Below are 27,198 nucleotides of genomic sequence, written 5' to 3' on the forward strand. Positions count from 1 at the left end.
TTTATTTTAAAGAGAGGCTCAACTTAAACTTAGAAAGCCATCCATCCTTAAGCTATACTAATGTGGTCCTAAGGCCAGAGCGACTACAAAGAACCATTTCATTGAATTGTCAATGCCCCTTTCAGTGTAAGGACAAACTATGACAGGCCTCATGGCATCTCAGATGATAGACATAAACTAGATTATCGTGGAGGAAAAACAATGCCAGGATAGGAAAAGCCTAGGCTCACCATGGATTTACTGGTACTTTTGGCACATTTCTCACGATGAATTCATGCTCAGTTACCATCTTTTAGGAGTGAAGGATTTTGTCGAATGCTTTCTCCGTGTCTAAGGAGATGATCATGTCTTTGAGTTTGTTTATATAATGGATTACGTTGATGGATTTCCGTATATTAAACCATCCCTGCATCCCTGGAATAAAACCTACTTGGTCAGGATGGGTGATTGTTTTAATGTGTTCTTGGATTCCGTTAGCGCGAATTTTATTGAGTATTTTTGCATTGATACTCATAAGGGAAATTGGTCTGAAGTTCTCTATCTTTGTTGGATCTTTCTGTGGTTTAGGTATCAGAGTAATTGTGGCTTCAGGATCCACCCCATAATCAGCTTCCAAACGCTGACACCATTGCATACACTAGCAAGATTTTGCTGAAAGGACCCTGATATAGCTGTCTCTTGTGAGACTATGCCAGGGCCTAGCAAACACAGAAGTGGAAGCTCACAGTCAGCTATTGGATGGATCACAGGGCCCCCAATGGAGGAGCTAGAGAAAGTACCCAAGGAGCTGAAGGGGTCTGCAACCCTATAGGTGGAACAACAATATGAACTAACCAATACACCCCGGAGCTCGTGTCTCTAGCTGCATATGAATCAGAAGATGGCATAGTCGGCCATCACTGGAAAGAGAGGTCCATTGGACATATAAACTTTATATGCCCAAGTACAGCCAGGGGAGCTAAAGGCAAAATGTGTGAAATACAATGTTGTTTACTTTGTGATAAAGCCATGATTCAATAGTAGCCCACTGTGTTAAGGACCAAGAAAGGTATGTAAAAGAGATCAAGGCTCAGACTTCCCTGATGATTGGATACAGTCGATTTTCTTCATATTTATAATAGTAACTCAGCATGTGGATGGAATGCCAAATAGGTCATGGAAACCTGACCTATCTTGTGCTGTGGAAACGGGCCAAAAAAGAGCTATCAAGATGTGTAGCTTCGTGAAACGTTTTCTATTTGAAGAAAATATATGTGAAAACCCTTATCATTTCTGTTTGTGATTTGAATTAGGGATTTTGAGATCTACTATATAGAACCTGATTTGCATAGCTAGTAAATATCTGAACTGATTAAGCAAGTTGAATAAAAAGTGTAATCTTTTACACTATTAGGAATAAAAGGACTGATTCATAATTTAAATATTCTTAGCTATTTAGCCTCTCTGTGCCTTGTCTTTTTCTTTTCTCCAATTCATTATAATTTATATTCTGACCATGTGATTTATGTTATTTCCCTGCTGGTTTACTGCTCCAGCTAAGATGTGATATCCCTGTTATATAGGCTCTTATAAAATTTCTAAAGTAATAATCAGAAGCTCTTCTCACATTTGTGTTTTCCTATTCACATCTGTTTGGATAACTCTCAATGGGGATACCTTATTAATTGTACTTTAGTGTAAGAAAGAGATTTCTTTGAGAGTCTAACTGAATGAACATGACAAACAACATATTTAATTATATTTACTAGGTATTCTACACATATGCAAATGGAAAATTTACCTTGATGTTTTAAAATAGATGGGATATGACTGATATCCCCAAGTAGGAGAAACATGAAAGTAAGGTTTATTTTTCATCTTGTCTTGATAATTATAAGATTAACATTGCTTTCATTGGATCTTGGTAATGAGACAGTGAAGCAAGCAATAGAGCCAGTATCAGTTCCCCTTCTCTCAATTCTCAACCCACTGTTGTCATACAAAGTTCAAACCAGAGGCTGGATGTGGTGGTAGATGCCTTTAGTCAGTCCCAAAACTTGGGAGACAGAGGCAGGCAGATCTCTGAGTTTGAGGCTTAGCTAGGTCTACAAAGCAAGTTCCAGAACAACCAGGGTTACACAGAGTAAGCCTGCCTCCCCCAAAGGAAAACTCACCAAGTTCAAAAGAGACTTCTTGTTTCATTTTGTGCATATGAACCTATGTGATCATCAGCGTATCTTTCTTCCCAACAGAAACTTCGCAACTACCCTCTGATCATGGAATTACTAAGTATTTTCTAACAAATTTTGTTCGTTTGTTTGTTTAAGAAACTAGTGATTTGGCTGGGCAGTGGTGGTGCACACCTTTAGTCCCAGTACTGGGGAGGCAAATGGAGGTGGGTCCCTGTGAGTTCAAGGCCAGTCTGGTCTACAGAGAGAGTTCAAGAACAGCCAAGGCTGCACAGAGAAACCCTGTCTCGAAAAGACAAAACAAAACAAAAAAGAAACCAATGATTTGGAATTAGTTTTAACATTTTTTTCAAATATACAACTGGTTAAAAAAAAAAGGTCTTTAAAACTCAACCACAGACATACATTTTAAAGAGTGGGTCAGCAGAGAGGTTACTCTCCCCTCCCAGACGGTTGATACAGAATTGTTTAACTAGAATCTTTACTCAACAGTTTCTTAAACCCCAGATTATTCAACATGGAAAACTCGTTTTTACTGCCTTGCCTTCTGGTGGCATCATTATTTCAAAATGCAAAGGATATGGATAGGGAGTGTTACATTTAGGGAGACTATGTATATGCATTTACCTTGGAGGGAACCCATTAGGGTTTTTCAAAACTTACTCTCCAGTATTTGATGAAGTAGCTGAAGACTGTTGTAGCAATGTACAGGCAGTAGAGAACGGAATAAGCTAAGAACTGAAGGAAGAATTTGTAGTTGGAAAATCCAATGCAGTTATTAACCCTAAAAAGGAGAGGGAAATGGATATGAAATCAAGACCTATTGACAAAGAACACAGTGATCCTTAAGTGAACTAGCCGAAGGAAGCACATGACTCCTGCTGCTTCGTTATGTGTTTATAGAAACCCAACAGAGATGGAAGTCCCTTGATATAAGCAGACAGGAGAGACAAGGTCTATCTCACTTATTTCTTTTTATTTACCAGTACAGAGTCACCTGAACTATGAAATAACTTTAGAATAGCTCCTGAAACACCCAAGCAAACCTGGATTTTCATTGTTAGAAACATGGTAAAGTCTTAATAGCTACATTTTGACATGCACTCTTTGCAATTAGGTGATTCCAGATTCCTTTTTGGTCAGAAACACAACTTTTATTGAAGAATTGCAGAACTTAACTATCTGTAACATTTCAAAAAGTCATCTAAAAACTGAAACAAAGTGCATAATGTTGAAGAAGAGAAATAGTTGGGCTGTATTTCATTACTGTGCTCAATTGCTAAAGTTAATGGGCAGAAGACTACTAGCTTTGTGACCTCAGGGATTCACTACCACACCTTTCCTAGTATTTTAATCCTTGTTTTAAAATGTTCCTCCTCCCCTGCTCCCAACCTCACATAAGTACAGTGCATTACAGCAGCAAAAGCAGGCATGGAGCAATTGAGATTAGAAAAGTGGGTATGTTGAACAACTTTAACCCTTTTAGAGGATAGAAATGAATCAAAAGGGCATACCATGGGCAGTGATGGTCCATTTTTAAAACACACCTGCAAAGGGGACAAAATACAGCTATGAAAATGAAGAAACACCTCAAAATTAAACTCAAGATTTGAGCATTTTTTTTAACACAGTTCCAACAAAACTATCTACAAACTTCTACCATTGTAACTCTAAGATTACTGCCTCCTCAGTTACTCACAGGATGAGCAAATCAGAGGAACTCTTCTGGATTACATAGCTTGCAGCAAATTACAACTCTAGAACTGCAACCTTGAAAGGGACAGGGCACTCCAGACTAGTGATCCAGTGAAAAGGCTCAAAATGCCACCTTAAGCTTTGCTTACTTAATTTAATAATAATGCAAGGGAAATATATGCCTGAATTTGAATCAAGAGTAAGAGAAATAGTGGAATAGGTACTCAAGAACAAAGACTTGAAGACTGTACACAAAAATGGGATTTTATAAACTTAGAACACTTTGAGAGACAAAATAAAATATAATTTTGGTTAATAACAAAATAGAAAGTAACTATGCCTCTGTATTGATTCAAATGATTGAAGAAACAAATAATTTGGGCAGGAGACACATCTCCATATGCATCTGCATTCTAAATAATTTATGAAGATATTCACCTTCAAGGAGAGGAAAACTAATATTTCAGTGAGAACTATCTATAATGACTTCTATTCAAAGAACATAAGTCAGAAATGAGAGGGGACAGAATAATTTTACACTGGAAACATCAGGCAAACATTGGAAACATCTGGCAAACATTAGTTGAGAGAAATGTTCAATAATAACACTGAAGTCAAAAGTCACATTTATATGCACCCTTGATACAATGTAATGAGAATAGTACTTTATCTCCATGGTCTTCCTCCACAAATCACAATACCCCATTATAATGACCATGAGCAAAAGAGCAAACAAATTTCAACTAAGGAAAAATTTATAACGCATCTGATTCTTAATCCTCAAAACTGTCAGTGTTATAAAAATCAAGGTAAAGTCTGTGAAAATGATATGGATTAGAGGACCTACAGAGAGACATTACTTCTTAAAGTAATGTGGTATGCTGGGTGAAATCTTGGAACAAAAAAATAATATTGTGGGGAAAGTTAGGATATCTAAAAGGTATATCCCATTTAAAAGTTATATATAAAGCATCCAACAAAAATACAAAATGACACAGACATACAAGATGACATCTGGACAAGGATATTTTATATAGCATAGATTTGAATGGAATAAGCTATAAATTACATAGAGGTTCATTAATAGAACATTTCATTTTTGATAATTAAGCTGTATTACAATGGAATATAATGAAAAGCAATGTCTCAATATTGGCTTATTAATTTTACAAATGTGTCATACTAATGGAACATATTAATAAAAGGGAAAACTGGGTGTGGGACATAGACGAATTCTCTTCACAAGAATCTATAAATCTGAAATAGTGTAAAATGAAAGCTTCCCTTTGAAAATGCGGTATTAGTTTTCTATCTTTAGTCTAGAATGATTATCATCCCTGTGAGAGTGTTTGGCATGTGTTCATTATGCCTCAAAAGAAATGCTCTTATCTAGGCATGGTTACATGTCACGATCAGTCATTTTGTTGTCAAGGCAACCATCAGTGGCCAGCATCAGCCCAGGGAGAGTAGAGTTGTCACTTACATGGCACAGACAGAACAGTGATGGCAGCGGTCTGGCTTGATTAGATGGCACCGGTCACAGAACCGTACAGCTATAGGAAATGGAAAGTGGTTAGTACAAGTTCAGAGTCAGTATAAGATCCTACACTTTACTAGTTTGTGGATGTATTTTGTTATACAGTGACTACAAATGGTTAAATGTATTTCAAGCTGCTAAGCATAAGGTAATAGCATAGAAGATTGTGGAAGGTGATTTTTTTTGAATGTCAGATCAGTCTTAAATTCACCTTTAAGGGATGAAAGAAAGGAAATTTTCATATTTGGATAACTGATCATAACATTTTGTATTATAAACTAAGTGCTACCAAGTGTTTCAGTGATTAGAGAATTCATTTAGTCTGTTTATTCCAACTTTTCTCTCTGAAAATAAGCATTTATTTCCTATTTCCAGAGGTTATGCATAAGATAGATACATTTCCTACAATATGATAAAGAATGTGGTTTTCAAGATAACAATTTGAAGGGAAGAGACATTCTGTCTAAAACACCTTGTTAATTCCCCATCTAACAAATAAGAAATAGAATACTATGCCATATCAAGTGTCATAATCAAGGTAAATGGATGGCAGAACTCTAACCTGTTTTTCTGATTTCTTAGTTTTGGGATGTACGTACGTACGTACATACATACATATATGCATACATACATACATACATACATACATACATACAGATACACACAGACACAGACACACAGACAGACAGTCAGACAGACACACACACACACGAATCCTCTCCCTCCTTTTCTTTCCAAATTAAAGGCATTTATCATTTTCTTCTTCTCATTTATTATAGAGCATTATTATAGAGCATTGCTATGCACAACGGTATAATGCTATTATTATATTCTAAAACTTAAAGGTACAGATAATTTGAGAAATATAACAGTTTTATTTAAAGTATGCATTAGGCACATATGAATGATTTAACACAATAAGCTGCAAATTCAGCAGAGTCTTGAGTTCATGTCTACTAATGAGTGCTTGTGTGTATGTATGGGGGATGGACGGAGGGGGAGAGAAAGCATATCACTTCTCAATATATGCTTGTAATAGTTCTGTAATTGATCATTAGTCCTTCATTGTTGCTTCCATATAGTACTTAATATTCTGAGTTGCTAGATGATTTGTTAAAAAGTAAATCAAATGATATTATTATCCCCTAGACATTCAGTTAATTTCCAACATGCTAAGAATAAAATCCAAATTCTCTACCATAGTTTGTGGCCTCTCCCTAATTCTTCAAGCATACTTTGTAACCACTCTCCATTCTCCATGCTCCCGTGACATTGGCTACCTTTCTGCCCTTGTAAAATGGCAACACATTGCCTGTCTCTGGGCCTTCACAGTTCTTTATGTCTATAGTGATTATCTTTGTGCTCTTTGAATGGGTTAGTTTTATGTGCCAACTTAATTGGTGTGCTGGTTAGTTTCTGTCAGCTTGATGCAAACTGGAATCAACTGGGAAGAGAACCTGAACTGAGGAATTCTGATTGGCTTGTGGGCATGTCTGTGAAGTATTTTCTTGATTGATGGTGGATGTATGAGGGCCCAGATATCTGGTTCTGAGTTAAAAAAGAAAGGTAGCCGAACAAGCCATGGAGAGCAATGCAGTAAGCAGTGTTCCTCCAAGGATTTCCCTTGTTGGTGGAATGTTATGTGGAGTGTAAGATAAAATCAACCCCTTCCTCTTCAAGTTGCTTTTGTTCATTCCTAGCAACAGAGCAGAGAACGAAGACAATTGGGTATCCATATATTTGTGTTACTGCCTTGACTCTCCAAGTGATGAAATGTTAACAAAAGTGTAAGGTAAAATAGTCTTTTTCCTGTCCAAGTAGCATTTGGTTAATGTTTTATCACACCAACAGAGACATTAACAATAAGGCTCTTGCATGTCTGGATGGCTTTTATATCTGTGCGCAATGAGGGTGTATCCAGAGGAAAGTAGCTTTTCAAAAGATATACTTAGAAAAGCAGATAATCTTCTGCCATGTGGGTTGGCTATGTTCAATTTGAAGAGGGCTTGAATAGAACAAAAAGGCAAAGAAAGGGAGAATTTATTCTCTGCCTGAGTGCATGAGCTGGGATACTAGTGTCTTGCTCCTCTGTGACTGGAACTTAAGCAGTTTGGACTCCTCTTCAGACTTGAACTGAAAATTGCACCATCAGCTTTCTGGTTCTGAAGTGCTTGGATTTGGCTCAGAATGTGCACTGTTTGGTTTTCCTCATGTTTAGGCTTTATACCTTAGGCCTTAGGTACAGCTCAAACTGGAGCTATAACACCACCCTTTCAGGGACTTCAGCTTTCATATGTGGATGGTGGGAGTTTTCAACCTTTCTAGTTGTGGGAACTAAATTCTCATAATAAGTTATCTATCTATCTATCTATCTACCATCTAATCATCTTTTTATTTTATCTAATTTACAGGTTCTCTTTCTTCCAAATAACATAAGCAATAGATTTTGGTACTGAGAGTGATTCTAGAGATAAAAATTTAAAAAATTATTTTCTGTGTATTAGTACACGGTAGCTGTCTTCAGACATACCAGAAGAGGGCATTGGATCCCATTACAGATGGTTGTGAGCTACCATGTGGTTGCTGGGAATTGAACTTAGGACCTCTGGAAGAGCATTCATTGCTCTTTAACTGCCAAACCATCTCTCCAGCCCCAAAATTATTTTCTGAAATTGTCTTGTTTGATTTTCTGAAAGTGGGCTGCTTATATTATTCAAATTAAATGTGATTTAAGTTAAACTAATTACTACATTTCAGTATTAAAGAGGGTACTGTTAACCCATGACATGCTCTGTCAGTGCAGATGTCTAAAGTTTCTTCAATAAATACTATCAATCGCTACAAGAAGCAAGGAGATAGGTGACTGTGTATATATTTTTGAACATTCTAAGAAAACTAATGAGGTTGGCTTGTTGTTCCTAACAACAGTGGAAAAATAATGAAAGAAAAGACTGAGATATGGGCTTCAAATTTCCTGCTCAATACATAAATGACCTAAGACCTTCTCTGTGCCTCCTGAAGGAGATGCTTATCGCTTACAGCCACAGAACAGGGATTAGTGAAAATCAAATACAGAATTTCATCCTGGGACTACTTAAATTACAATGTGAGGTGAACTCTTGGTCTTGTAGGGTATTTACTGCTAAACTGGGGTCACTGTCTATGAAAGAGTAGGATTCTCTATTAAGACTTGGTGAAGTCAGGGATATTGTACTCCTAAATTCTGACCCATGAGGATGTACAATACATTTGAAAAGATTACTTGAGTTTTGTAACATGAACACACAAATCCAAAGGAACAGATATTAAGTAATCTGTATGGGAACAGATAATAAGGATCATGAATATTAAGGACAATGTTGGAAAGAATATAAAATTAGATCTGAGGGAGTTTATTAATTTATGAGCAGAGGTCCTGCATTAAGGTTGAAGATTAGGGAGGTCAAGTACTACACAATCTTGTTTCTATGTAGAAGCATGAAATGGTTCATAGATGAAGAATGTAGAATAGTAGTCACTAGAAGTCTGGAAGAGTTGTAGGTTGCATGATAGAGGGAGTTCACAGTTACTTTCCTATTGCTGAGATAAAACACTATGATCAAGGCAACTTACTGGGGCTTATGGTTCTAGAAGGTTAGAGTCCATGATGGTGGAACAAACACATATATCTTTAACCATTAATATGAAGCAGAGAAAACAAACTTGAAATAGTGTGAGTCTTTATACTCTCAAAGTTTGCTCCCAGTGACATTTTTCCTCCAATAAGGATACATTTCTTCATCCTCTCCAAATAGCACAACCGGGGACATCTTCTTCAAGCAATGAAAAGGTTGGATAATGGGCATCAAAATATACTTATAACAGGAGGGATAAATTCTAATGTTCTACAGTATAAGATGGTTACAGTAATTTATTATGTATTTTATAGAGAATGTGAAGAAAGGAACTGAAAGTTTCCAAATGCTCAAAAAATGATAACTTTAGGAGATGAAAATGCTAATTAATCTGATTTAATATTGAATACTATACACCTGTCTCAAATATCATATTGTATCCCATTAATATGAACAATTATTCTATCTTGGTAATAAAAAGAATAATAAGACATGTTAAAATTGAACAAAATAAGCTGGGCATGGTGGCGCACACCTTTTATCCCAGCACTTGGGAGGCAGAGGCAGGCGGATCTCTGAGTTTGAGGCCAGCCTGGTCTACAGAGTGAGTTCCAGGACAGCCAGGGCTCTACAGAGAAACCCTGTCTCAAAAAAAAAAAAAAAAAAAAAAAAGAAAGAAAGAAAGAAAGAAAAAAGAAAAAAATATATAGCTCTGCATATAATTTACCACATGCGCATCTAGTTCATATCTTTTGTTTTTATCATATTTCCTATACTAGTACATAAATTACATATTTTTCTCCCTAGTTTTAATAAGAATTTTTACATCCAACCAATGTCTCCACTCACCAGGCTCTTCACATCTTGTACTATGTCTAGCCAGGTGACTCTACCTCTATACACTCACCAACTACCAAATTGAGATGCAGTCCCACATCCAGTGCCATGGTCTAATCTGGACAATCTGACTTGTGACAGGCCCAACTTCCTGGCCATCTACCAACAACCTATAGTCAGACCCCTCATGTGATCAAAACTTGCACCAGGGTATAGCGAGGTAAGTCTGCTTAAGCCTCCACTACGCACACTCCAAGTCCTCAGATCTAGCCTGGGTCCCACATCCAGTGCCTAGACCTGTTTGGGACAGCCCTGATGTTACAGCACACAAACTGTGGGCCCTGTGAACTACATCCAACCTCTCTATTCAGCCAGCTGCTGTAATCTTATGCTGGCATCTAGCCAGGTGAGTCGATCTAATCCTTCCTTCCAAAAAAATGTTTCCACCCTCTAGAATAGATGAGGGAGAAGAATTCCAGGCCAATGGCATAGAAGGACCTTCAATAAGGTCACAATAGGAAAAATCCCCAAACTAAGGAAAAGCATACCTAGATAGATACAAGAAACACATGCAACATCAAATTGATAAGACCAGAAAAAATACCCCCATGGCATATCATAGTTAAAACATTAAGTATATAGAAACAAAGAAAGAATATCAAAAGCTGCAAGAAAAAAGACACGTCACATATAAAGGAAAATCCATCAGAACAATAGCTGGTTTCTCCATGGAAACTCTGAAAGCCAAATGTGCCTGAAGCAATGAATTCCAAGTTCTAAAGGACCATGAGTGTCAACCTAGACTATTGTACCAAGAAAAACTATCTGTCATAATCGAAGGAAAAAGAAAAACTTCTCATGATACAAACACCTAAAAAATTTTATATCTGGCAAATCAACCCTAAATAAAATATAGCAATCTCTACTTTAGCTGAAGAATAAACATAGCCAAGAGACTGTGGGAAGAAAACAAATAAAGCTGTAATTACTGAAACATGAAGTACCACTGGAGAACACAAATAACAACAACAAAGAAACAAAACCACAATGACTGTAATCAACACACATCCTTCAACAAAAACTTTACATATCAAATTCTTCAATTCTCCAATCAAAACACACTTGCTGGTTGAATGGATCAAGAGACAAAAATCCATCTTTCTGTGGTTTACAAGAAATGTATCATAGCTTCAAGGATGGGCATCAATATAGTGGGGAAGGATGGACAAAAGTACTTCAATCAAATGGGACCAGGAAGCAAGCATTCAAGCTTTGTAATCTTAATATCTGACAGAATAGACTTCCAACTAAAAGCAATCAGAAGATATAAAAAGGGCATCTCATTTTCAGGAAGAGAACAATGAAAAAATAAGATACCACTATCCTAAATATATATCCAAAAATTCATTCAATTTCATTAAAAAAGCATACTACTGAAATTAAAGACACAGACTAACATCAGTTCATTAATACTAGGTGATTTCAATAGTCCACTTTTTCCAATAGACATGTCATCTGGACAAAAAAACCAAACAAAACAGAGAAACATCAGAATTAGTTGACATCATACCTTAAATGGACTTTCTAGATATCCACACAACACCAGTCTATATACAGTCTTTTTAGCAGCCCATGGAAGCCTCTCTAAAACTGACTGTATCAGGAAACAAAACAAAGCTGAAAAAATCCAGAAAGACTGAAATAACTTTGTGTATCTAATTTGACCATAATACAATAAATTCAAAACTGACAGCAAACAAATTTCTAGTAAATACATAAGCTCATTGATATTAAAAACTCACGACTGAATGAGAGGTCAATGAAGAAAAAACTTCTTGGAACAAAATGAAAACACAATATGAAAACCTCTGAAAAATTGTAAAAGTAGGCCTACAAGGGACACTTGGAGCTTTAAGTGCCAATACTGAAAAATCTTCATAAAAATAAAAATAACCCCTAATTTAAAAAATAAGAAAGAGCGCAAATAATGGCTTCCTGTTGCAACTCACAAATGTGAGAAAAAAAGAACAAATCAAACCTAAACCCCCGTCTATGGAGAAATTTGAAAAAAAAAAATCAGAGCAGAAATTAGTGAAATAAAAGCAAAACCAAACCAAACTAACAAAATACAAAGAATCAATGCATCTAAGAGCTGGTTCTTTGAGAAGATAAATAAGATTGTCAGAGCCTGGGCCCAACTAACAAGAAAGAAAAACAAGATGACCCAGATTAGAAACAAGCAGGGAGATATTATAACATACATCAATCGATTCAGGATATTATTAGAAAATAGTTTAAAAACCTGCACTCCATTAAGTTGGAAAATCTTACAGAAATGGACGAATTTCTAGATTAATCCAAACCACCAAAATTAAACCAAGAAAGAATGAACAGTCTAAGCACAGCTATTATAAACAGTAATAGAAAGCTTTCCAACTTAAAAATGTCCAGACCCAAATGAATTCCCAGCAGTATTCTACCAGGATTTCAAAGAAGATCTATATAGCCAATTTTTTAAAATTATTCAAAAAATAGAAACAGAAGGAAACTCCTTTTAGGAAGCTAGTATTAGTATAATAACAAAACCAAGTAAAGGCACAACAACAAAAAAAGAAATCCACATGTCAAATTTGCTGATGAGTGTAGATTCAAAAATAGTAAAATATTTTCAAACAGAACACAGATATACAACAGAAGGATTACCCACACAGATCAATTCATCCCACAGTTAAAGGTATGTTATGACACACACAGGTCAATAAATGTGATAAACCATATGAATGAACTTAAAAACAAAAGTCACATTGTCATTTTAATAGATGCAGAAGATATCTTTGACAAAGACCAATATTTTGTGGATAGCCCTGGGGCTAATTATATTTGATGTTAATTCCTTTCTTCTGTGAGGGGTTGCTAACTAGGAATGAAAGAGTGAGCACTTAGGTAAACAGTAAACCTGCTTCTCACCTTAATTTGTAAAATAAAGGAGAGCTGATGATTGGGCAGATAAAAGGGAAGGTGGGGCACAAGGTGGAGAGGGAGAAGGAGAAAAGGAAGAGTGAGAGGATGCAGAGGAGGAGGAAGAAGAAAAGCAGAGCAGAAGCACATGGCCTGGAGAAACCACAAGTTCTAAGGAGTCTCATTGATAAGGAAGATGGTAGTGTAGTGTTAGATCTGCCCAATCTAGGCACACAGCATGTATTCATAGTAACTGAGTTGTTTTTTCATCGCCGGGGCATATTTGGGTTGGAGATTTACCGCAACACCAATATGTCTTTATGATAAAAATCCTAGAGAGAGCAGGATAAAAGGGAACATACAACAGATAATAAAAGCTATATATATGAGAACCCCGCAGCCACCATAATTCTCATTTTGAAGCAATCCCACTGAAGTGAGGAATGAGACAGGGATATCCCCACTCCTTTTCAATACTGTGCTTGAAGCACTAGCTGGAGCAAGAAGGCAGGAGAAGGAAATTAAAGGAATGTAAGTCTAATTGTCCCTATTTGCAGAAGACATGATATCATACATTAGAGGGTCTCAAAGTCTTACCAGAAAATTTCTAGAAATAACAAATTCAGCAATATGGAAGGATACATAATCAACTTACAAAAGTCATTAGCTTTCCTATATACACCACTGACAAACACACAAAGAATGATGTTATAGGGGGCTGGTGAGATGGCTCAGCGGGTAAGAATACTGACTGCTCTTCTAAAGGTCCTGAGTTCAAATCCCAGCAATCATCTGGTGGCTCACAACTACCCGTAATGAGATCTAATGCCCTCTTCTGGTGTGTCTGAAGTCAGCTACAGTGTACTTATGTATAATAATAAATAAATCTTTGGGCTGGAGCAAGCAGGAACTGAGCGAGTCGAGTTGCTCAGAGTAAGCAGGCCAACTGGAGCAAGCAGAGGTCCTAAAAATTCAATTCCCAACAACCACATGAAGGCTCACAATCATCTGTACAGCTATAGTGTACTCATATACATAAAATAAATACATCTTTTAAAAAAGAATGATGTTACTGACACACTCCCATTTCCAATAGCCTCAAAGAAAATTAAAATCCGTAGAAATAAACCTAACCAATGTAGTGGATAACCTCTATAATGAATATGTTAAATTTCTGATGAGGTAGAGAAAGACTAAAATGGAAGGATACCTTATGCTCATGGATTGGTAGAAATACCAGTTTGAAATGAACCATTCTACCAAAAGCCATTTACAGATTCAATGCAATCTCAATCAAGACCTCCCATCATATTCTTCACATAAATTGGGAAAACTAGCCTAAAATTCACATGGAACTACTGGTAGCCAAAACAAATGTCAGCAAAAAGAAAAGTGCTGCAGAGATTACCATTCTGGGCCAAAAGATGTAGTACAGAGATACATTAATAAAAACAATGTTACGGGCTCAAAACCAGACATATATATAGGCCAAAAGAACAAGATATAAGACCCAAACATGAGTATATATAATTTGAATTATCTTATATTTGACAAAGATTCACAAAACATATACTGAAGAAAAGTCAACATCAAGAAATATTGCTGGGAAAATCAGATGTCCATGTGTAGAAGAATGAAATTAGACACATATCTATCACCTTGTACAAAAACTAGCTCCAAATGGGTCAAACACATAAACCTGAAATCTGAAACACTGACCCTTATAAAAGAAAACCTAGGAAGTATGATGCATACATAGGAAAGGGCTTCTTGACTAAGACTCCAATTGCCCTAGAACTAAGAGCACCAATAGACAAATGGGACTTCATAAAACCAGAGTTTCTACATGGATAACGAAACAATAGTGTAAGCAGAAGCCTACGAAAGGGAGAGAATCTTGGCCAGCAATACACCTGACAGAAGTTAATATCCAGACTATATAAAGAACTCCAAATATAAAGAATAAAAAATGATCCATTTAAAAAAAAATTGAGCTACAGATCTGAACAGGATCCTCAAAAAGAGATAAAAGTTACTATGAAAGACCTCAAAGATATTAATCATTCCTAGCAGTTATGGAAATGCAAATTAAAACAACTTTGAGATTTCATCTTATCCAGTCATGTTGGCAAAAAACAAGACAATAGAGAAGTGTTGGAGAGGATGTCTGGGAAAGGGAAGCCTCACTCACTGTAACCATTACAAACTGGTCACACCACTTTGAAAATCAGTATGGAGAACATTAAAAAAGCTAAAAAATAAATCATATGACCCACATGACCCAGCTGTACCACCCCTGGAATTTCCTCCCGGGACTTGACATCCTGCTTCACAGACACTTTTACAGCCATGTTTTACAACCATGTTTTACATCCATGTTCACAATAGCTAGAAAATGGACACACCGCCAATGTCCTTCAACTGATGACTGGATAATAAAAATATGGTGCCTATACCCAGTGGAACACTACTATTCAGCTGTAAAGAAAAATGAGATCATAAAATTTGCAGGTAAATGAATGGACCTAGAAAAGATTGTATTAAATGAAGTAATAACACAGTTCTCTCTCATCTGTGGTTCCTATATCTAAACCTCTATGAATATATAACACTGAGTAGTCACAGAAAGCAGGAAAGTTAAAAGGGACATTGGGGGTTACAATATAGAGGGATAATAGAAGGGTACAAATTATTTGAAGGAAAATAGCAAAATGGGAGGATTAATTATAGAGTAATGAGTGAGATTAATGCAGAAGGAGAGAAGGAAGAAGGTAAAATAACAGTAAAGATGTCTGCATACATATATATATATATATACATACATACATATATATATATATATATATATATATATATATATGCAGTTTAAATTTCTCACCTAGGTGTATAATATATCCCAAGAGCCATAGACTATCTAATAAAAACCTCAATGCTAGGCATAAGAAGCCCTCTTGTGAGTTGTTGGACAGGGTTGGATCTGACCTGAAAGTCTCCTGCATGAAAACCAGCTTTCCAGGTTTGCAAGGGAGTGAAGCAACCAATAATCCTAACTATGATGTCTATAAACTACAATAATGAAAATCCTAAGGCTTCAGTAGTGGCATGCATACTTTTGTAGAAACTGACAGCTCTCTAATTAGACTAAAGACCTACTAAACAAAAGGGAAATAATGCCTGGTACTAGAAACCTACTCACTCATCCTGGACTAGTGAGGTCGTGCATAATGAAAGACAAGATTCCCCATTTACTAAACCAGCATAGTCCTTAATTACATTCTGAATATTTATTCTCTTCGCTCTTTTTTCCTCTCTCTTTTTTCTCCTCTCCTCTCCTCTCCTCTCCTCTCCTCTCCTCCCCTCCCCTCCCCTCCCCCCTTCCCTCCCCTCCCCTCATCTCCCTTCCTTCCTTCCTTCCTTCCTTCCTTCCTTCCTTCCTTCCTTCCTTCCTTCCTTCCTTTTTCTTTTCTTTTTGTTTGTTTTTCAAGAAAGGGTTTCTACAGCTCTGGATGTTCTGGAGACCCAGGCTGGCCTTGAAGTAACAGATCTGCCTGCCCCTGTCTCCTGAGTGCTAGGATTAAAGGCATGAGCCATCATCACCCAGCATAGATATTTATTCTTTATATTCACAGATATGGGTAATTCTCAATCATCATTAATAAAATTAGTTACAGAGACAAAGTTTGGAGCTGAGACAAAAGGATGGTCCATCTAGAGACTGCCATATCCAGGGATCCATCCCATAATTAGCCTCCAAACAATGACACCATTGCATACACTAGCAAGCCTTTGTTGCAAGGACGGTGATATAGCTGTCCCTTGTGAGACTAGGCCGGGGCCTAGCAAACACAGAAGTGGATTCTCACAGTCAACTATTGGATGGATCACAGGGCCCCCAATGGAGGAGCTAGAGAAAGTATCCAAGGAGCTAAAGGGATCTGCAACCCTATAGGTGGAACAACAATATGAACTAACCAGTACCCCAGAGCTCTTGACTCTAGCTGCATATGTATCAAAAGATGACCTAGTCGGCCATCACTGGAAAGAGAGGCCCATTGGACATGCAAACTTTATATGCCCCAGTACAGGGGAATGCCAGGGCCAAAAAATGGGAATGGGTGGGTAGGGGAGTGGGGGGAGGGGGTGGGGGACATTTGGGATAGAATTGGAAATGTAATTGAAGAAAATACGTAATAAAAAAATAAATAAGAAGTATTTAAAAGGAAAAACAAAAAACAAAAAACAGAGAGACCATTACAGAAAACCAAAAGCAATTAAACTGCAGAGTTGTAGGGCTCAGTTGCAATTGATACATCTGCAACACCTACGACTGCACTTGCACCTAAGACTCATGGAACATCACAGAAGAGGCGGCAGAAACATTAGAATAAAGAGGAAAGGGAAGTCTGCTGTGAGACTGTATGTCTCTTAGGAATGTCAGGGCAGTTATATTCACAAAATTTCATCAACATGGCTACTACTTAAACAAACCTGAACAAAGATAATATGTTAACATGGAAGGGGAAAATTTCCTCGGGCCTCAACTCTAGACAAAGAACTTCAGGCAATTATGGAATATTGAGAACAGGAGAACTATTCTTCTCCAGAGAAGAACTTGCCAATTGGTTATCCAATACCAAGTGGTAAGCACTGAAATCATATAATACAAGCATCATTATATAGAATATTGGTTGTATTTACATATTTAGGAATATATGTTCATATCAATTAAACAAATAGAAATCATTAATTTGAGAGAAAGCAAGGGCTTGCATGAGAGGGGTTGGAGGAAAGAAAGAAACAAAAGTGATGAAATGATCTAATTTAGTAAGAAATAGAATATCTACTCCGTAATAGACCTGGCCTGTCTAATTCAGTATTCCTATTGTTTGGACTAGGGTCTCACACATACTATTCACTTTTTAAAAAGTGGTATTATGGAACTTTTTATTAGTTAAAACAACTTGAGGAAAGATAAATTTATTATAGGTTATGCCCTAAAAGGAATTAGTCCATCAAGGAAGGAAAGGCATGGAACAAGAGCAGCAAGTGGCTATGGTTGTAGAAACTAGCTCCTATGTGGGGGGACCAGGGGACAGAGAAGGAACTCCACAGTAGCTTTCTCCTTTTCTCCTTTTCTTCAATCTGGGATAGCAGCTCATAGGGTTGTTTCATTGACATTTAGAGCAGGTCTGCACCCCTCAGTCAATCTTCTCTGTAAGAACCCCTAAAGTCACACCCAAGGCACAGCTCAGTAATGGGTCTTACTCTGTTACTTCCTCCTTTTTTCAAGATGGAGTCTCCATGGCTGGCTTGCAACTTGGTCTGTAGATCTGGCTAATGCCAAACTCACAGAGATCTACCTGCCTCTGTTCACTATCACATTTTATTCTTTTTTTCTTAATTCAATCATCACTATTTCCAAACACCCGCTGAAATAGGGCTAAAAAATTACCCAGATTCAGCAAGTTCAATAATATGCCATTTTTCTTTATTCTGTTTCTTTTACTGGCTTTGTTACTTTGGTGTTAAAGCAAATATACAAACAATCGCAGATATTTTAGTATGTACAGATATTTTGAAAAATACTAAGCACTATGGCATAATTCCTCTAACAAAATTAACAATAATTTTTTAATGTTGCCTAATTATAATTCCCTCAACTGCCAAACTGCATCTTAACTGATATTTGCTGAATAAACCATCGGTGAAGAACCGACCCTGAATCTGACAGCACCATTTGCAAAGGAGGATGCAGCAAAAAACCCTTCGTTTTCAAGGTTTTCACTTTCAAAGGTGGAGAACTATCTCTGCAAGTACTGTTCCACTCATGCAAATGAAACCCAAGTGTAAAACTTCACAAAGGATATTCAACCACATAAATGAAGATACATCTTCCTTTGCTTATTACTGCAAGGACATTTATAGCAGACTGATTCATACTAGCTAACCATTGGAAACAAACCAAATTTGTATCAGCCACTGAGTAGATAAACAAGCTGTTATATTCATACAATGTAATGCTACTCAGTAATACAAGGAATTAAATACACAACAATATGAGTAAGTTTCAAAAATATTATGCTGACTAAAAGAAACAAAACACACGGGTGTATGCTTCATGATTTCGCTTATACGAAATTCCAGAGTAGGCAAAACTAATCACCATATGAAAACTATCAGAATAATAATCGTATGTGTGCATGGGGATTGACTGGGTAGAGGCATGGCAGAACCTTCTTGGAGTGATGGTAATTTTTCAGCAGCTTTGATTACAGGTGTGTGTATTTTTCAAAACATGTTGAATTGTACACTTAAGATGTTTGCATATTTTCATATGCAAATTTATCCACAAACGAATACATATTTAGGCAGATATGTACTGGTGTTTGCTATTTGTTTTAAAATGCATCAGAAAAATAAGATGATCCAATGGAAAACAGAGGCTTGACTTTATGAAAAGGAATGTGATTAAGTAGTATAATAAAATGTTAGTGGTAAAACCACTAATATTACAGTTACTTACAAATTTCCAAAAAGGCGTATGAAAATTTGTATAGTGAAATGTAGTTTTGAGAAGATGAGAGGAAAAGGACGCTAGCGACAGCTCAGATGACTTGGTGTTTCTTACATTCTTGCTAACTGACTCCCTGGCAGAGATGATGAACTGACCTCCACTCCCGGTTCTTGTGTACACTGGTAACTTCTTGGCCATGTCCACAAGCATCTGCTTCTGGACCTCAGGTCTCTCTTCATTTTTATAGCGCTCCTTGTCTGTATAGGACAAGTGGAACTGGAAACAGAATGGACAATGTTTATATTTTCAGGTTCCCAGAAAGCATTAAAACAACCATAACTACCTAAGTGAAAATATTATCTGCTCTTGAACTTCAAATACCAGTTTGTCTTAGATATTTTTTGGCTATGTATTTTATGAGATAGGTGGTATTTTTTTAATTAAAAATAATGTTTAGACAGATTAAGTACCTTGTCCATGGCTCTACTCAATCAACTTATAAGAAGCAAAGCTGCTCCCCAGTATACTTCATGTACCTACCAAACTTGTATTTCTTCCATTCCATCATACCATGTATGATGGTACATACATTTGTCTAACACATTGCTGCCAGGATCCCTTCAGTGAGCAGCCAGGTTTATTGAGTACCAATTACTATTTTATAGGTTCAAAATGCTGATGACACTCAGAGAAGCTGGATGGCTTGTGACATTGTCTGAATATTATAATTTTGCAAATGCATGGAATTTTGGATATCTTCACTAACTGATACAGAAATTTTTTGTCAATTTAATGCTACATTTTGCTAATATTGCCTAAGGTAACCTAAGTATTTTTTCAAAGCAATATAGATTTGAAAACTTTCCTTTAGTATACACAAAAGGGTAGACATATGGAAAAGGAGAAGATCTATGGTGGGAATTCCTGGTATAAGCTTCCTCATGGACTTAAAATAGAAAATAACTTTTGGAAATTGGGCATTCTTGATCTGAACTTTTTTCTGTAAAATAAAAGAAATGATTCTGATTTCAGAAGACTGGAACTTAATTGTTGGGTAATAACAAGTAACTCAAAGAATTATTTAGAATTCTAATTATTAATCATTTAAATCTATTTGATATTACCAGTCATTTGAATTTTAACTCTTAATATATAATACCTTACTATGCTTTACTCAGTATGTTTACAGCTACTCCTGATAATGAACACCTTTTCATGACTTCACTGGGCCATTTAGGGTATTCTCTCGAAATACTTATTCAAGTCTTTTGTCCACCCTGATAATTAGGTTTTTAGTCTCGTTCCTTTCAGGGTAAAGTCTCTGGTGTTGCCTATGCTTCAGTGAAACCACACATCAAAGAGTATGAGTAACACAAACTGTACTTGATGGGTTTAAAGAAAAAAAGAGGACATGAGTGGGTAGGTAGGGCAAGGATAATCATTTTAGGAGGAATATGGGAGGGGTGAATATGATCAAAATTGTATGAAATTCTTAAGCAATTAACAAAATTAAGAAAAATGTGCTATTGTCTTTTTATGCTAAATTGTGACATATATATGTATATAATATTATGTATGTATTATATATCTTTTATATATTAGAGATTCTACTCTTTTGTTGAATATTTTTGTAACAATATGTACCTTTTCTTTCGGTCCTTTTATGGTACATTTTGAGGGACAGAAGATCTTGGTGAGAGTGTGGACTTATAGAACAGTTTGGATAACTTAGGTACTATCTAAAGCTAAATACATATCAGTGGTATGACCTAGCAATCCCACTCCTAGTTATATAGTCATGACAAATAAGTATATGTGGGTATATGTAAATATGCCAAAAGACATGTACAAGAATGCTCAGATTAGGTGTGTGCAGCTATGAACTCTCTCTCTCTCTCTCATACACACACACACACACACACAAAATAAATAAATGTTAAAAATAAAAAGTAAATTAGAAATAGAACTCTATCCATGATGTGTTTTATTGTATCATGCCATTCTCAACCAGAGTGAGAGTTAAATGTCCTCCTGAGAAAATATGGAAAGGCATAGGAGGTATTTGAGGTTGTCACAGTAAATATGATACATTTATAAGCATTTAATTCTTAGCCCTGAGTTCTGATGTATACTAGGTAGATACATCCTATAAGGATACAATAAGTACATATTGTAAACTGATACAGAACAACCTGGTTTTTCCTGGTTCTTTTTTTAAATAAGTACAATCATACTACCAAAAAAATCCAAAATTTTTAGATTTTCATTTAAATTTTGATAATTGAAAGTAGCATCTCATGGCAGTGCTTAATCTTTGAGGCATCCTTGTGAATGTAACTTTCTCATGGGCCTGCAGACTATTTGAAGGGCACAGGCACAATTGTTTCTATTTAGATGTGACAAATACTTTGTGGTCACTCAACAAATGGTTGTGAACAAGCTGGCTGGAACAGACAGCATATTTCTGGCACTATATAAGCCTTATTATGGATGATAAAGCAGTGAGCTAGCAAATGCATTCTTGGATGAGACAACTGGTGACAGATTGGAATGCTGTGTTAGAAAAATTAATATTGTGGCCATCAAGTAGTCCCAAAGAACTCTCCCTCCATTTTTACAAATTGAAAATGATAAAGATGTAGTCATTAAAAGGGAACAGAATCAGGTATTGGGGGGAGGGGGAAGAGTGAAGCCATGAGGGCCAGCAGAATGAATGGAAATATGCAGCCTCAGGAGATGGGAGGTGGAGGGTTCTCTCCAGAATGTACCAGAGACTTGAGAGGTGAGAGGCTGTCAGGACTCAAAGGGAGGGACCTTAGATGAAATGCCTAACAGTGGGGGGAGGGAACTTGTAGAGTCCACCTCTAGTAGAAAGACAGGGCATCAAGTAGAGGGATGGGGTTGCCATCCCACAGTCAACAACTCTGACCCAGAATTGTTCCTGTCTGAAAGAACTGCAAGGACAAAACTGGAGAAGAGCTGAGGGAAAGGAGGTCCAGTGACCGGCTCAAAGTGGGATCCAGCTCAAGGGAAGGCTCCAAGACCTGACACTATTACTGATGCTCTAGTGTGCTTACAGACAGGAGCCTAGCATGGCTGCCCTTCAGGAGGCCCAACAAGCAGCTGACTGAGACAGAAGCAGATACTTATACCCAACCATTGGACTGAAGTCAGGGACTCCTGTGGTTGAATTAGGTAAAGGCTGGAAGGAGCTGAGGAGGAGGGTGACCCTATATAAAGACCAGCAGTCTCAACTAACCTGGACCCTCGAGATCTCTCAGACACTGAGGCACCAACCAGGGAGCATACACTACCTAGTCAGAGGCCCCAGTCACATCTACAGCAGAGGACTACCTGGTTTGGCTTCGGTGAGAGAAGATGTGCCTAACTCTCGAGAGACTTGAGATCCCAGGGAGTGGAGAGGTCTGGCGAGGGGTGGGGTGAGGGACATGGGAACATCCTCTCATAGACAGATGTGAGGAGGAATGGGATGAGGAACTGTCAGAGGGCGGGCTAGGAGGGGGATAATGACTGGACTGTAAAAAAAGATTAAATATAGATATAAAAAATAAAAGATGTAGTCATAAGCATTAGACATTTGCAGTACTTGATTAAAACCTAACATTATCTCATCAAGTATAGGCCTACAAAATTTCTAACCACTTAGCCTTTCTACTGACCTAAAAGCTTTTATACATAAATATGAAGGGGCTACTTAATTTTTATTAAGCTAAAATTAAGATAACATGGTATTTTATTTTATAAGGTACATGTTACAGTTCACAAATTCAGTGGCATTTAGCTCTCTCATAGTGTGGTGCAAACGAAAACCAAATGTTCAGAAACATTTCGCCACCTGAGAGAAAGCCCTTTACTTTATTAAGTTGTTATTCTTTATTCCCGTATGTCTAGGCAGACTGCAATCAATATCTGCTGTATAAGTTTCTATCTGAATTTGCCTTCAAAACAGTATGGCCTTTGGTGTTCAATGGCCACACTTCAAGGTTCATCTATGTTGTATCATATGTCAGTACTGCATTATCTCCCATGGCCAATGGTATTCTGATGTGTATGCATATACAATACTTCCTCAAACTATTTTTCCACTGGCACTGATAAATATTTGGGTTGTTTCCATCTTTTGGCTATGGTGATTAGTGCTGCAATAAAAAATTGTGCATATGTATTTATTTGAATGCTTCCTTTCAATTATTTTGATTATGAATGGAACTTTTGGGTCACATGGAATCTCTATATTTAACCTTATGAGAAAAAGCATAGCTATTTTGCATAGCATATTTACCAGTCTATATTCCCAGTCAAATTTGAAAGAATTGTGAATACTTTGCATTCTAGCCAATATTTGATATTTTCATTCACTCATTCATTGAATCCTGGTGGTTTTGGTGTCTAGATTTGCATCTCTTTAAAATTGGGAGTGGGGCTCATGAACTTTTCATATGCTTAACAAACAATTTTATATATTCTTTGGAGAAAAAAATGTCGATTTGGGATCTTTCTGCATTTCACAACTGGGCTATCTTTATTTAGATGCTGAATTATAAGAATTCTTTACATATTCTGTGTACTGGACACAAAAATTGTATGAATTAAAAGATTGTCTTTTAGTCGGGCAGTGGTGGCCTTTAATCCCAGCACTTGGGAGACAGAGGCAGGTGGATTTCTGAGTTCAAGGCCAGCCTGGTCTACAGAGTGAGTTCCAGGACAGACAGGACTACACAGAGAAACCCTGTCTCGAAAAAACAAAAAACAAAAAACAAAAAACAAAACAAAACAAAACAAAAGACTGTCTTTCATGCTTTGGTTGGTCATCTTACTGTTTGGTTTATTTCCCTTGTAACAGTCATTTTTTTTTAACCTTTGGTCACTCTTCATTATACAGTCCTTTAACACATCAAAATAGATTATTTGAGATATTTCTTCCTTTAAATGTTTTTACAACTATAAATTTTCATGTGAGCACTGCTTGATTACATTCTATACTTTTTATTGTGTCATATCTCTGTTTCACTCCCCTCAAAGTATTTTTAAAATTTCCTACCATTTCCTATTCAATCCATTAGTTCAGAGTGTGCTTAATGATCAAGGTGCAGAGAAGAAGAGACTGCAGAATTCTAAGCCCTAAATGCAACACCAATTTTACATCCTCCTTTCCAAGACTCAGGGATCGCTGAAGGAAAGGGGGACAGAAAAACTCTAAGAACCAGTGGTAGTGGATACATTCATTAAAGCAGCAGTTTTTAAATACACAATGGGGTCCTTGCACACGTGATCTCATAGCACAAGACTGGGCAAGCTCAAGGCAGACAAAATCCTAGCTTGGAAAGGGGAGGGGAAAAGAAGTCCTACCTATAGCTGAGGAGATATTGGCAATCAATAGCTTCTGGGGGATAGAATCAGCTTTTGTTTTTGTTTTTTTCTTTTTAAAAGGGGTAGTCTCTGGTAGGTCAACCACCTTCCATGGATGGCCAACACTAAAGAGTAGTTCATGGGTAGCACTAACGGACTTGATTTTTTTTTTTATGTATGATGAAGTATGAGGCTACCAGGTTGGATGGGTGGGGAATGGAGTTCAATCTGCGAGCTGTTGGGGTGTGTGTATGGGAATATAGTGAAAATACATTATATGAAACATTCGAAGAATTAATAAAAGAGTGTGCTTAATTTCCCTGCACTTGTGAATCTGTAGCTTTCTTCATCTTATTAACTTTTAGCTTTATTTCACTGCACTTAGATGGTTTCAGTATTTTAAATGTATCAACTTCTTTGGTGGCCTAATGGATTGTCTGTATTGGAAAATGCTCTATATGTAATGTAAAATGTATATTCTGCTATTTGATGGTAGATTGTGTGTGTGTATGTGCGCGCGCGCACATGCACACACACACACACACACACATGCGCGTGTGTATTTTTTTCAGATCCTTCATTTCTTTTTGATCTTCTGTCTACTTACTGTACACACTATTCAACATGTAGAACTAATGCCTTTTAAAATTCTTCTCTCATAAATTACATCTAGAATGCATTTTCTCTCCTCTCTTCCCAGTGCCCCTACCCACCCCCTACTCTTTCTTCAGATAAGGGCAGCCCTTCCAGGGATATCAACTGAACATGGCATATCAAGTTTCAGTAAGACTAGACACATATCCTCATATCAAGGCTGGACAAGGCAACCCAGTATGAGGAAAGGCTCCCAAAAGCAGGCAAAAGAGTCAGAGACACCTCCACTCCCACTGTTAGGAGTCCCACAAGAACACCAAGACACACAATCATAAAATAGATGTAGCAGACCTAGGTCAGACGCACAGAGGCTCTATGCTTGATGCTTTAGTGCCCGTGATCCCCTATGACTTGATTCTGTGGACTGTGGGCTGTGTTCTCATGGTGTCCTTGACCTTTCTGGCTCCTACAATCCTTCCTGGTCCACAGGACCCCTGAACTCTGCCTAATGTTTGGCTATGGGTCTCTGCATCTGTTTCCATCAAGAACTGATGTCTTTTAACTATTATTATTATGTCTTTTAATTATTCCAGAACAGAATTTCCCCAGGTTTTGCTTCTATTATTCAGGTTCATTAAAAAAAAAAAGAAAGAAAGAAAAACCTTTAACATATTGATCAATGGAACCTTTATTTTTTTGTGGTGCTGGAGATCCAATCCAAGAACCTGCCAGCCCAATGCTCTATCATGGACTCAAATACAGCATATTGACTCCCTTTCAATACATATTGTACTTCGTTTTCTCTTGTGATTGACTTAACTCTCTTCAAAGGAAATATTTTTGTGGTGATAGATCAAATACAGAGCGTCACACATGCCAGAGAAGCTCTGAATTTCTGAACCACAACTCCAGTCCCTCTCTCCTTTTTCCTTTCCTTCCTTTCTTCCCTATGAAAGTCTCTTGTTTGAAATTAACATAGATATCCTTGATCTTTTAACACTATTTGCTTATAATATATTTTTATAATCATTTACTATGTACTTATTCATGTCTTTGTGACTAATGTTAACTATATTATAGACAGATTAAATATAGATGTGATTTTAATCTAGTTTGTCAATCTCAGATTTTTGGAATACATTTTTCAAACAGGGTCTCATTATGTAGCTCTAGTTGTAGAACTCTCTATGTAGAGCAGGCTGGCCTCAAGTTCAGAGGGATCTATTGGCCTCTGTCTAGAGAATTCTGGTATTAAAGGTGTGTGCCACCATACCTTGTCCTGTAATATTTTAAGTATTATTTATTTTAGTGTTACTTATTCCTTTTTTGAGATAAAGTTTCCTCTGTACCCTAGATTGGCCTCAAATTTGTGGCAAACTTCCTGTCTCAGCCTCTAGAATTCTGGGATTACAAAATGAGCGACCATGTCCAGCAATCTTAGCCTTTTAAGTGGATAAATTAATCCATTTGCATTTTAAGCACTCAGAAGAAAAGAGACTTGCCACTTTGCTCATTATCTTCCTTCTGTATACTACCTTTCTATGTGCTTTAATTTTTTTTATTTTGTATTATTTTGATCCATGAAGGAGACAACTTAGAATAGTATTGTTTTCTGTGTTAATAGCTTTAGTAAGATCTTTCCCTTATTACCAGTTGGAACATCTTCTGGGTGTATGCCCAGGAGAGTTATTGCTAGCTCTTTCGGTAGTACTATGTCCAGTTTTCTGAGGAACCGCCAGACTGACTTCCAGAGTGGTTGTACAAGCTTGCAATCCCACCAACAATGGAGGAGTGTTCCTCTTTCTCCACATCCTTGCCAGCATCTGCTGTCACCTGAATTTTTGATCTTAGCCATTCTGACTGGTGTGAGGTCGAATCTAAGGGTTGTTTTGATTTGCATTTCCCCGATGA

The 27,198-nt window shown here is 37.0% G+C and overlaps 1 protein-coding gene across 4 annotated transcripts in view; it reads right to left on the reverse strand.

The window, feature by feature from the left end:
- The window catches only part of Zdhhc15 (zinc finger, DHHC domain containing 15), a 134,122-nt gene that overhangs the window by 31,854 nt on the left and 75,070 nt on the right, over nucleotides 1-27,198 (reverse strand). For 3 of the 4 annotated variants that reach the window (XM_011247506.1, XM_011247505.1, NM_175358.4), the window contains exons 4-7: nucleotides 19,479-19,599; nucleotides 5,347-5,416; nucleotides 3,683-3,715; nucleotides 2,832-2,952 (exon numbers count right to left, since the gene is read on the reverse strand). In XM_011247506.1, coding sequence (XP_011245808.1) covers nucleotides 2,832-2,952; nucleotides 3,683-3,715; nucleotides 5,347-5,416; nucleotides 19,479-19,599 — 345 coding nt within the window. The remainder of the gene's footprint in view (nucleotides 1-2,831; nucleotides 2,953-3,682; nucleotides 3,716-5,346; nucleotides 5,417-19,478; nucleotides 19,600-27,198) is intronic. The other variant, XM_017318342.2, reaches the window with a different exon arrangement.

This window comes from Mus musculus, chromosome X (genome assembly GCF_000001635.26).
Source record: "Mus musculus strain C57BL/6J chromosome X, GRCm38.p6 C57BL/6J".
NCBI classification, from domain to species: Eukaryota; Metazoa; Chordata; class Mammalia; order Rodentia; family Muridae; genus Mus; species Mus musculus.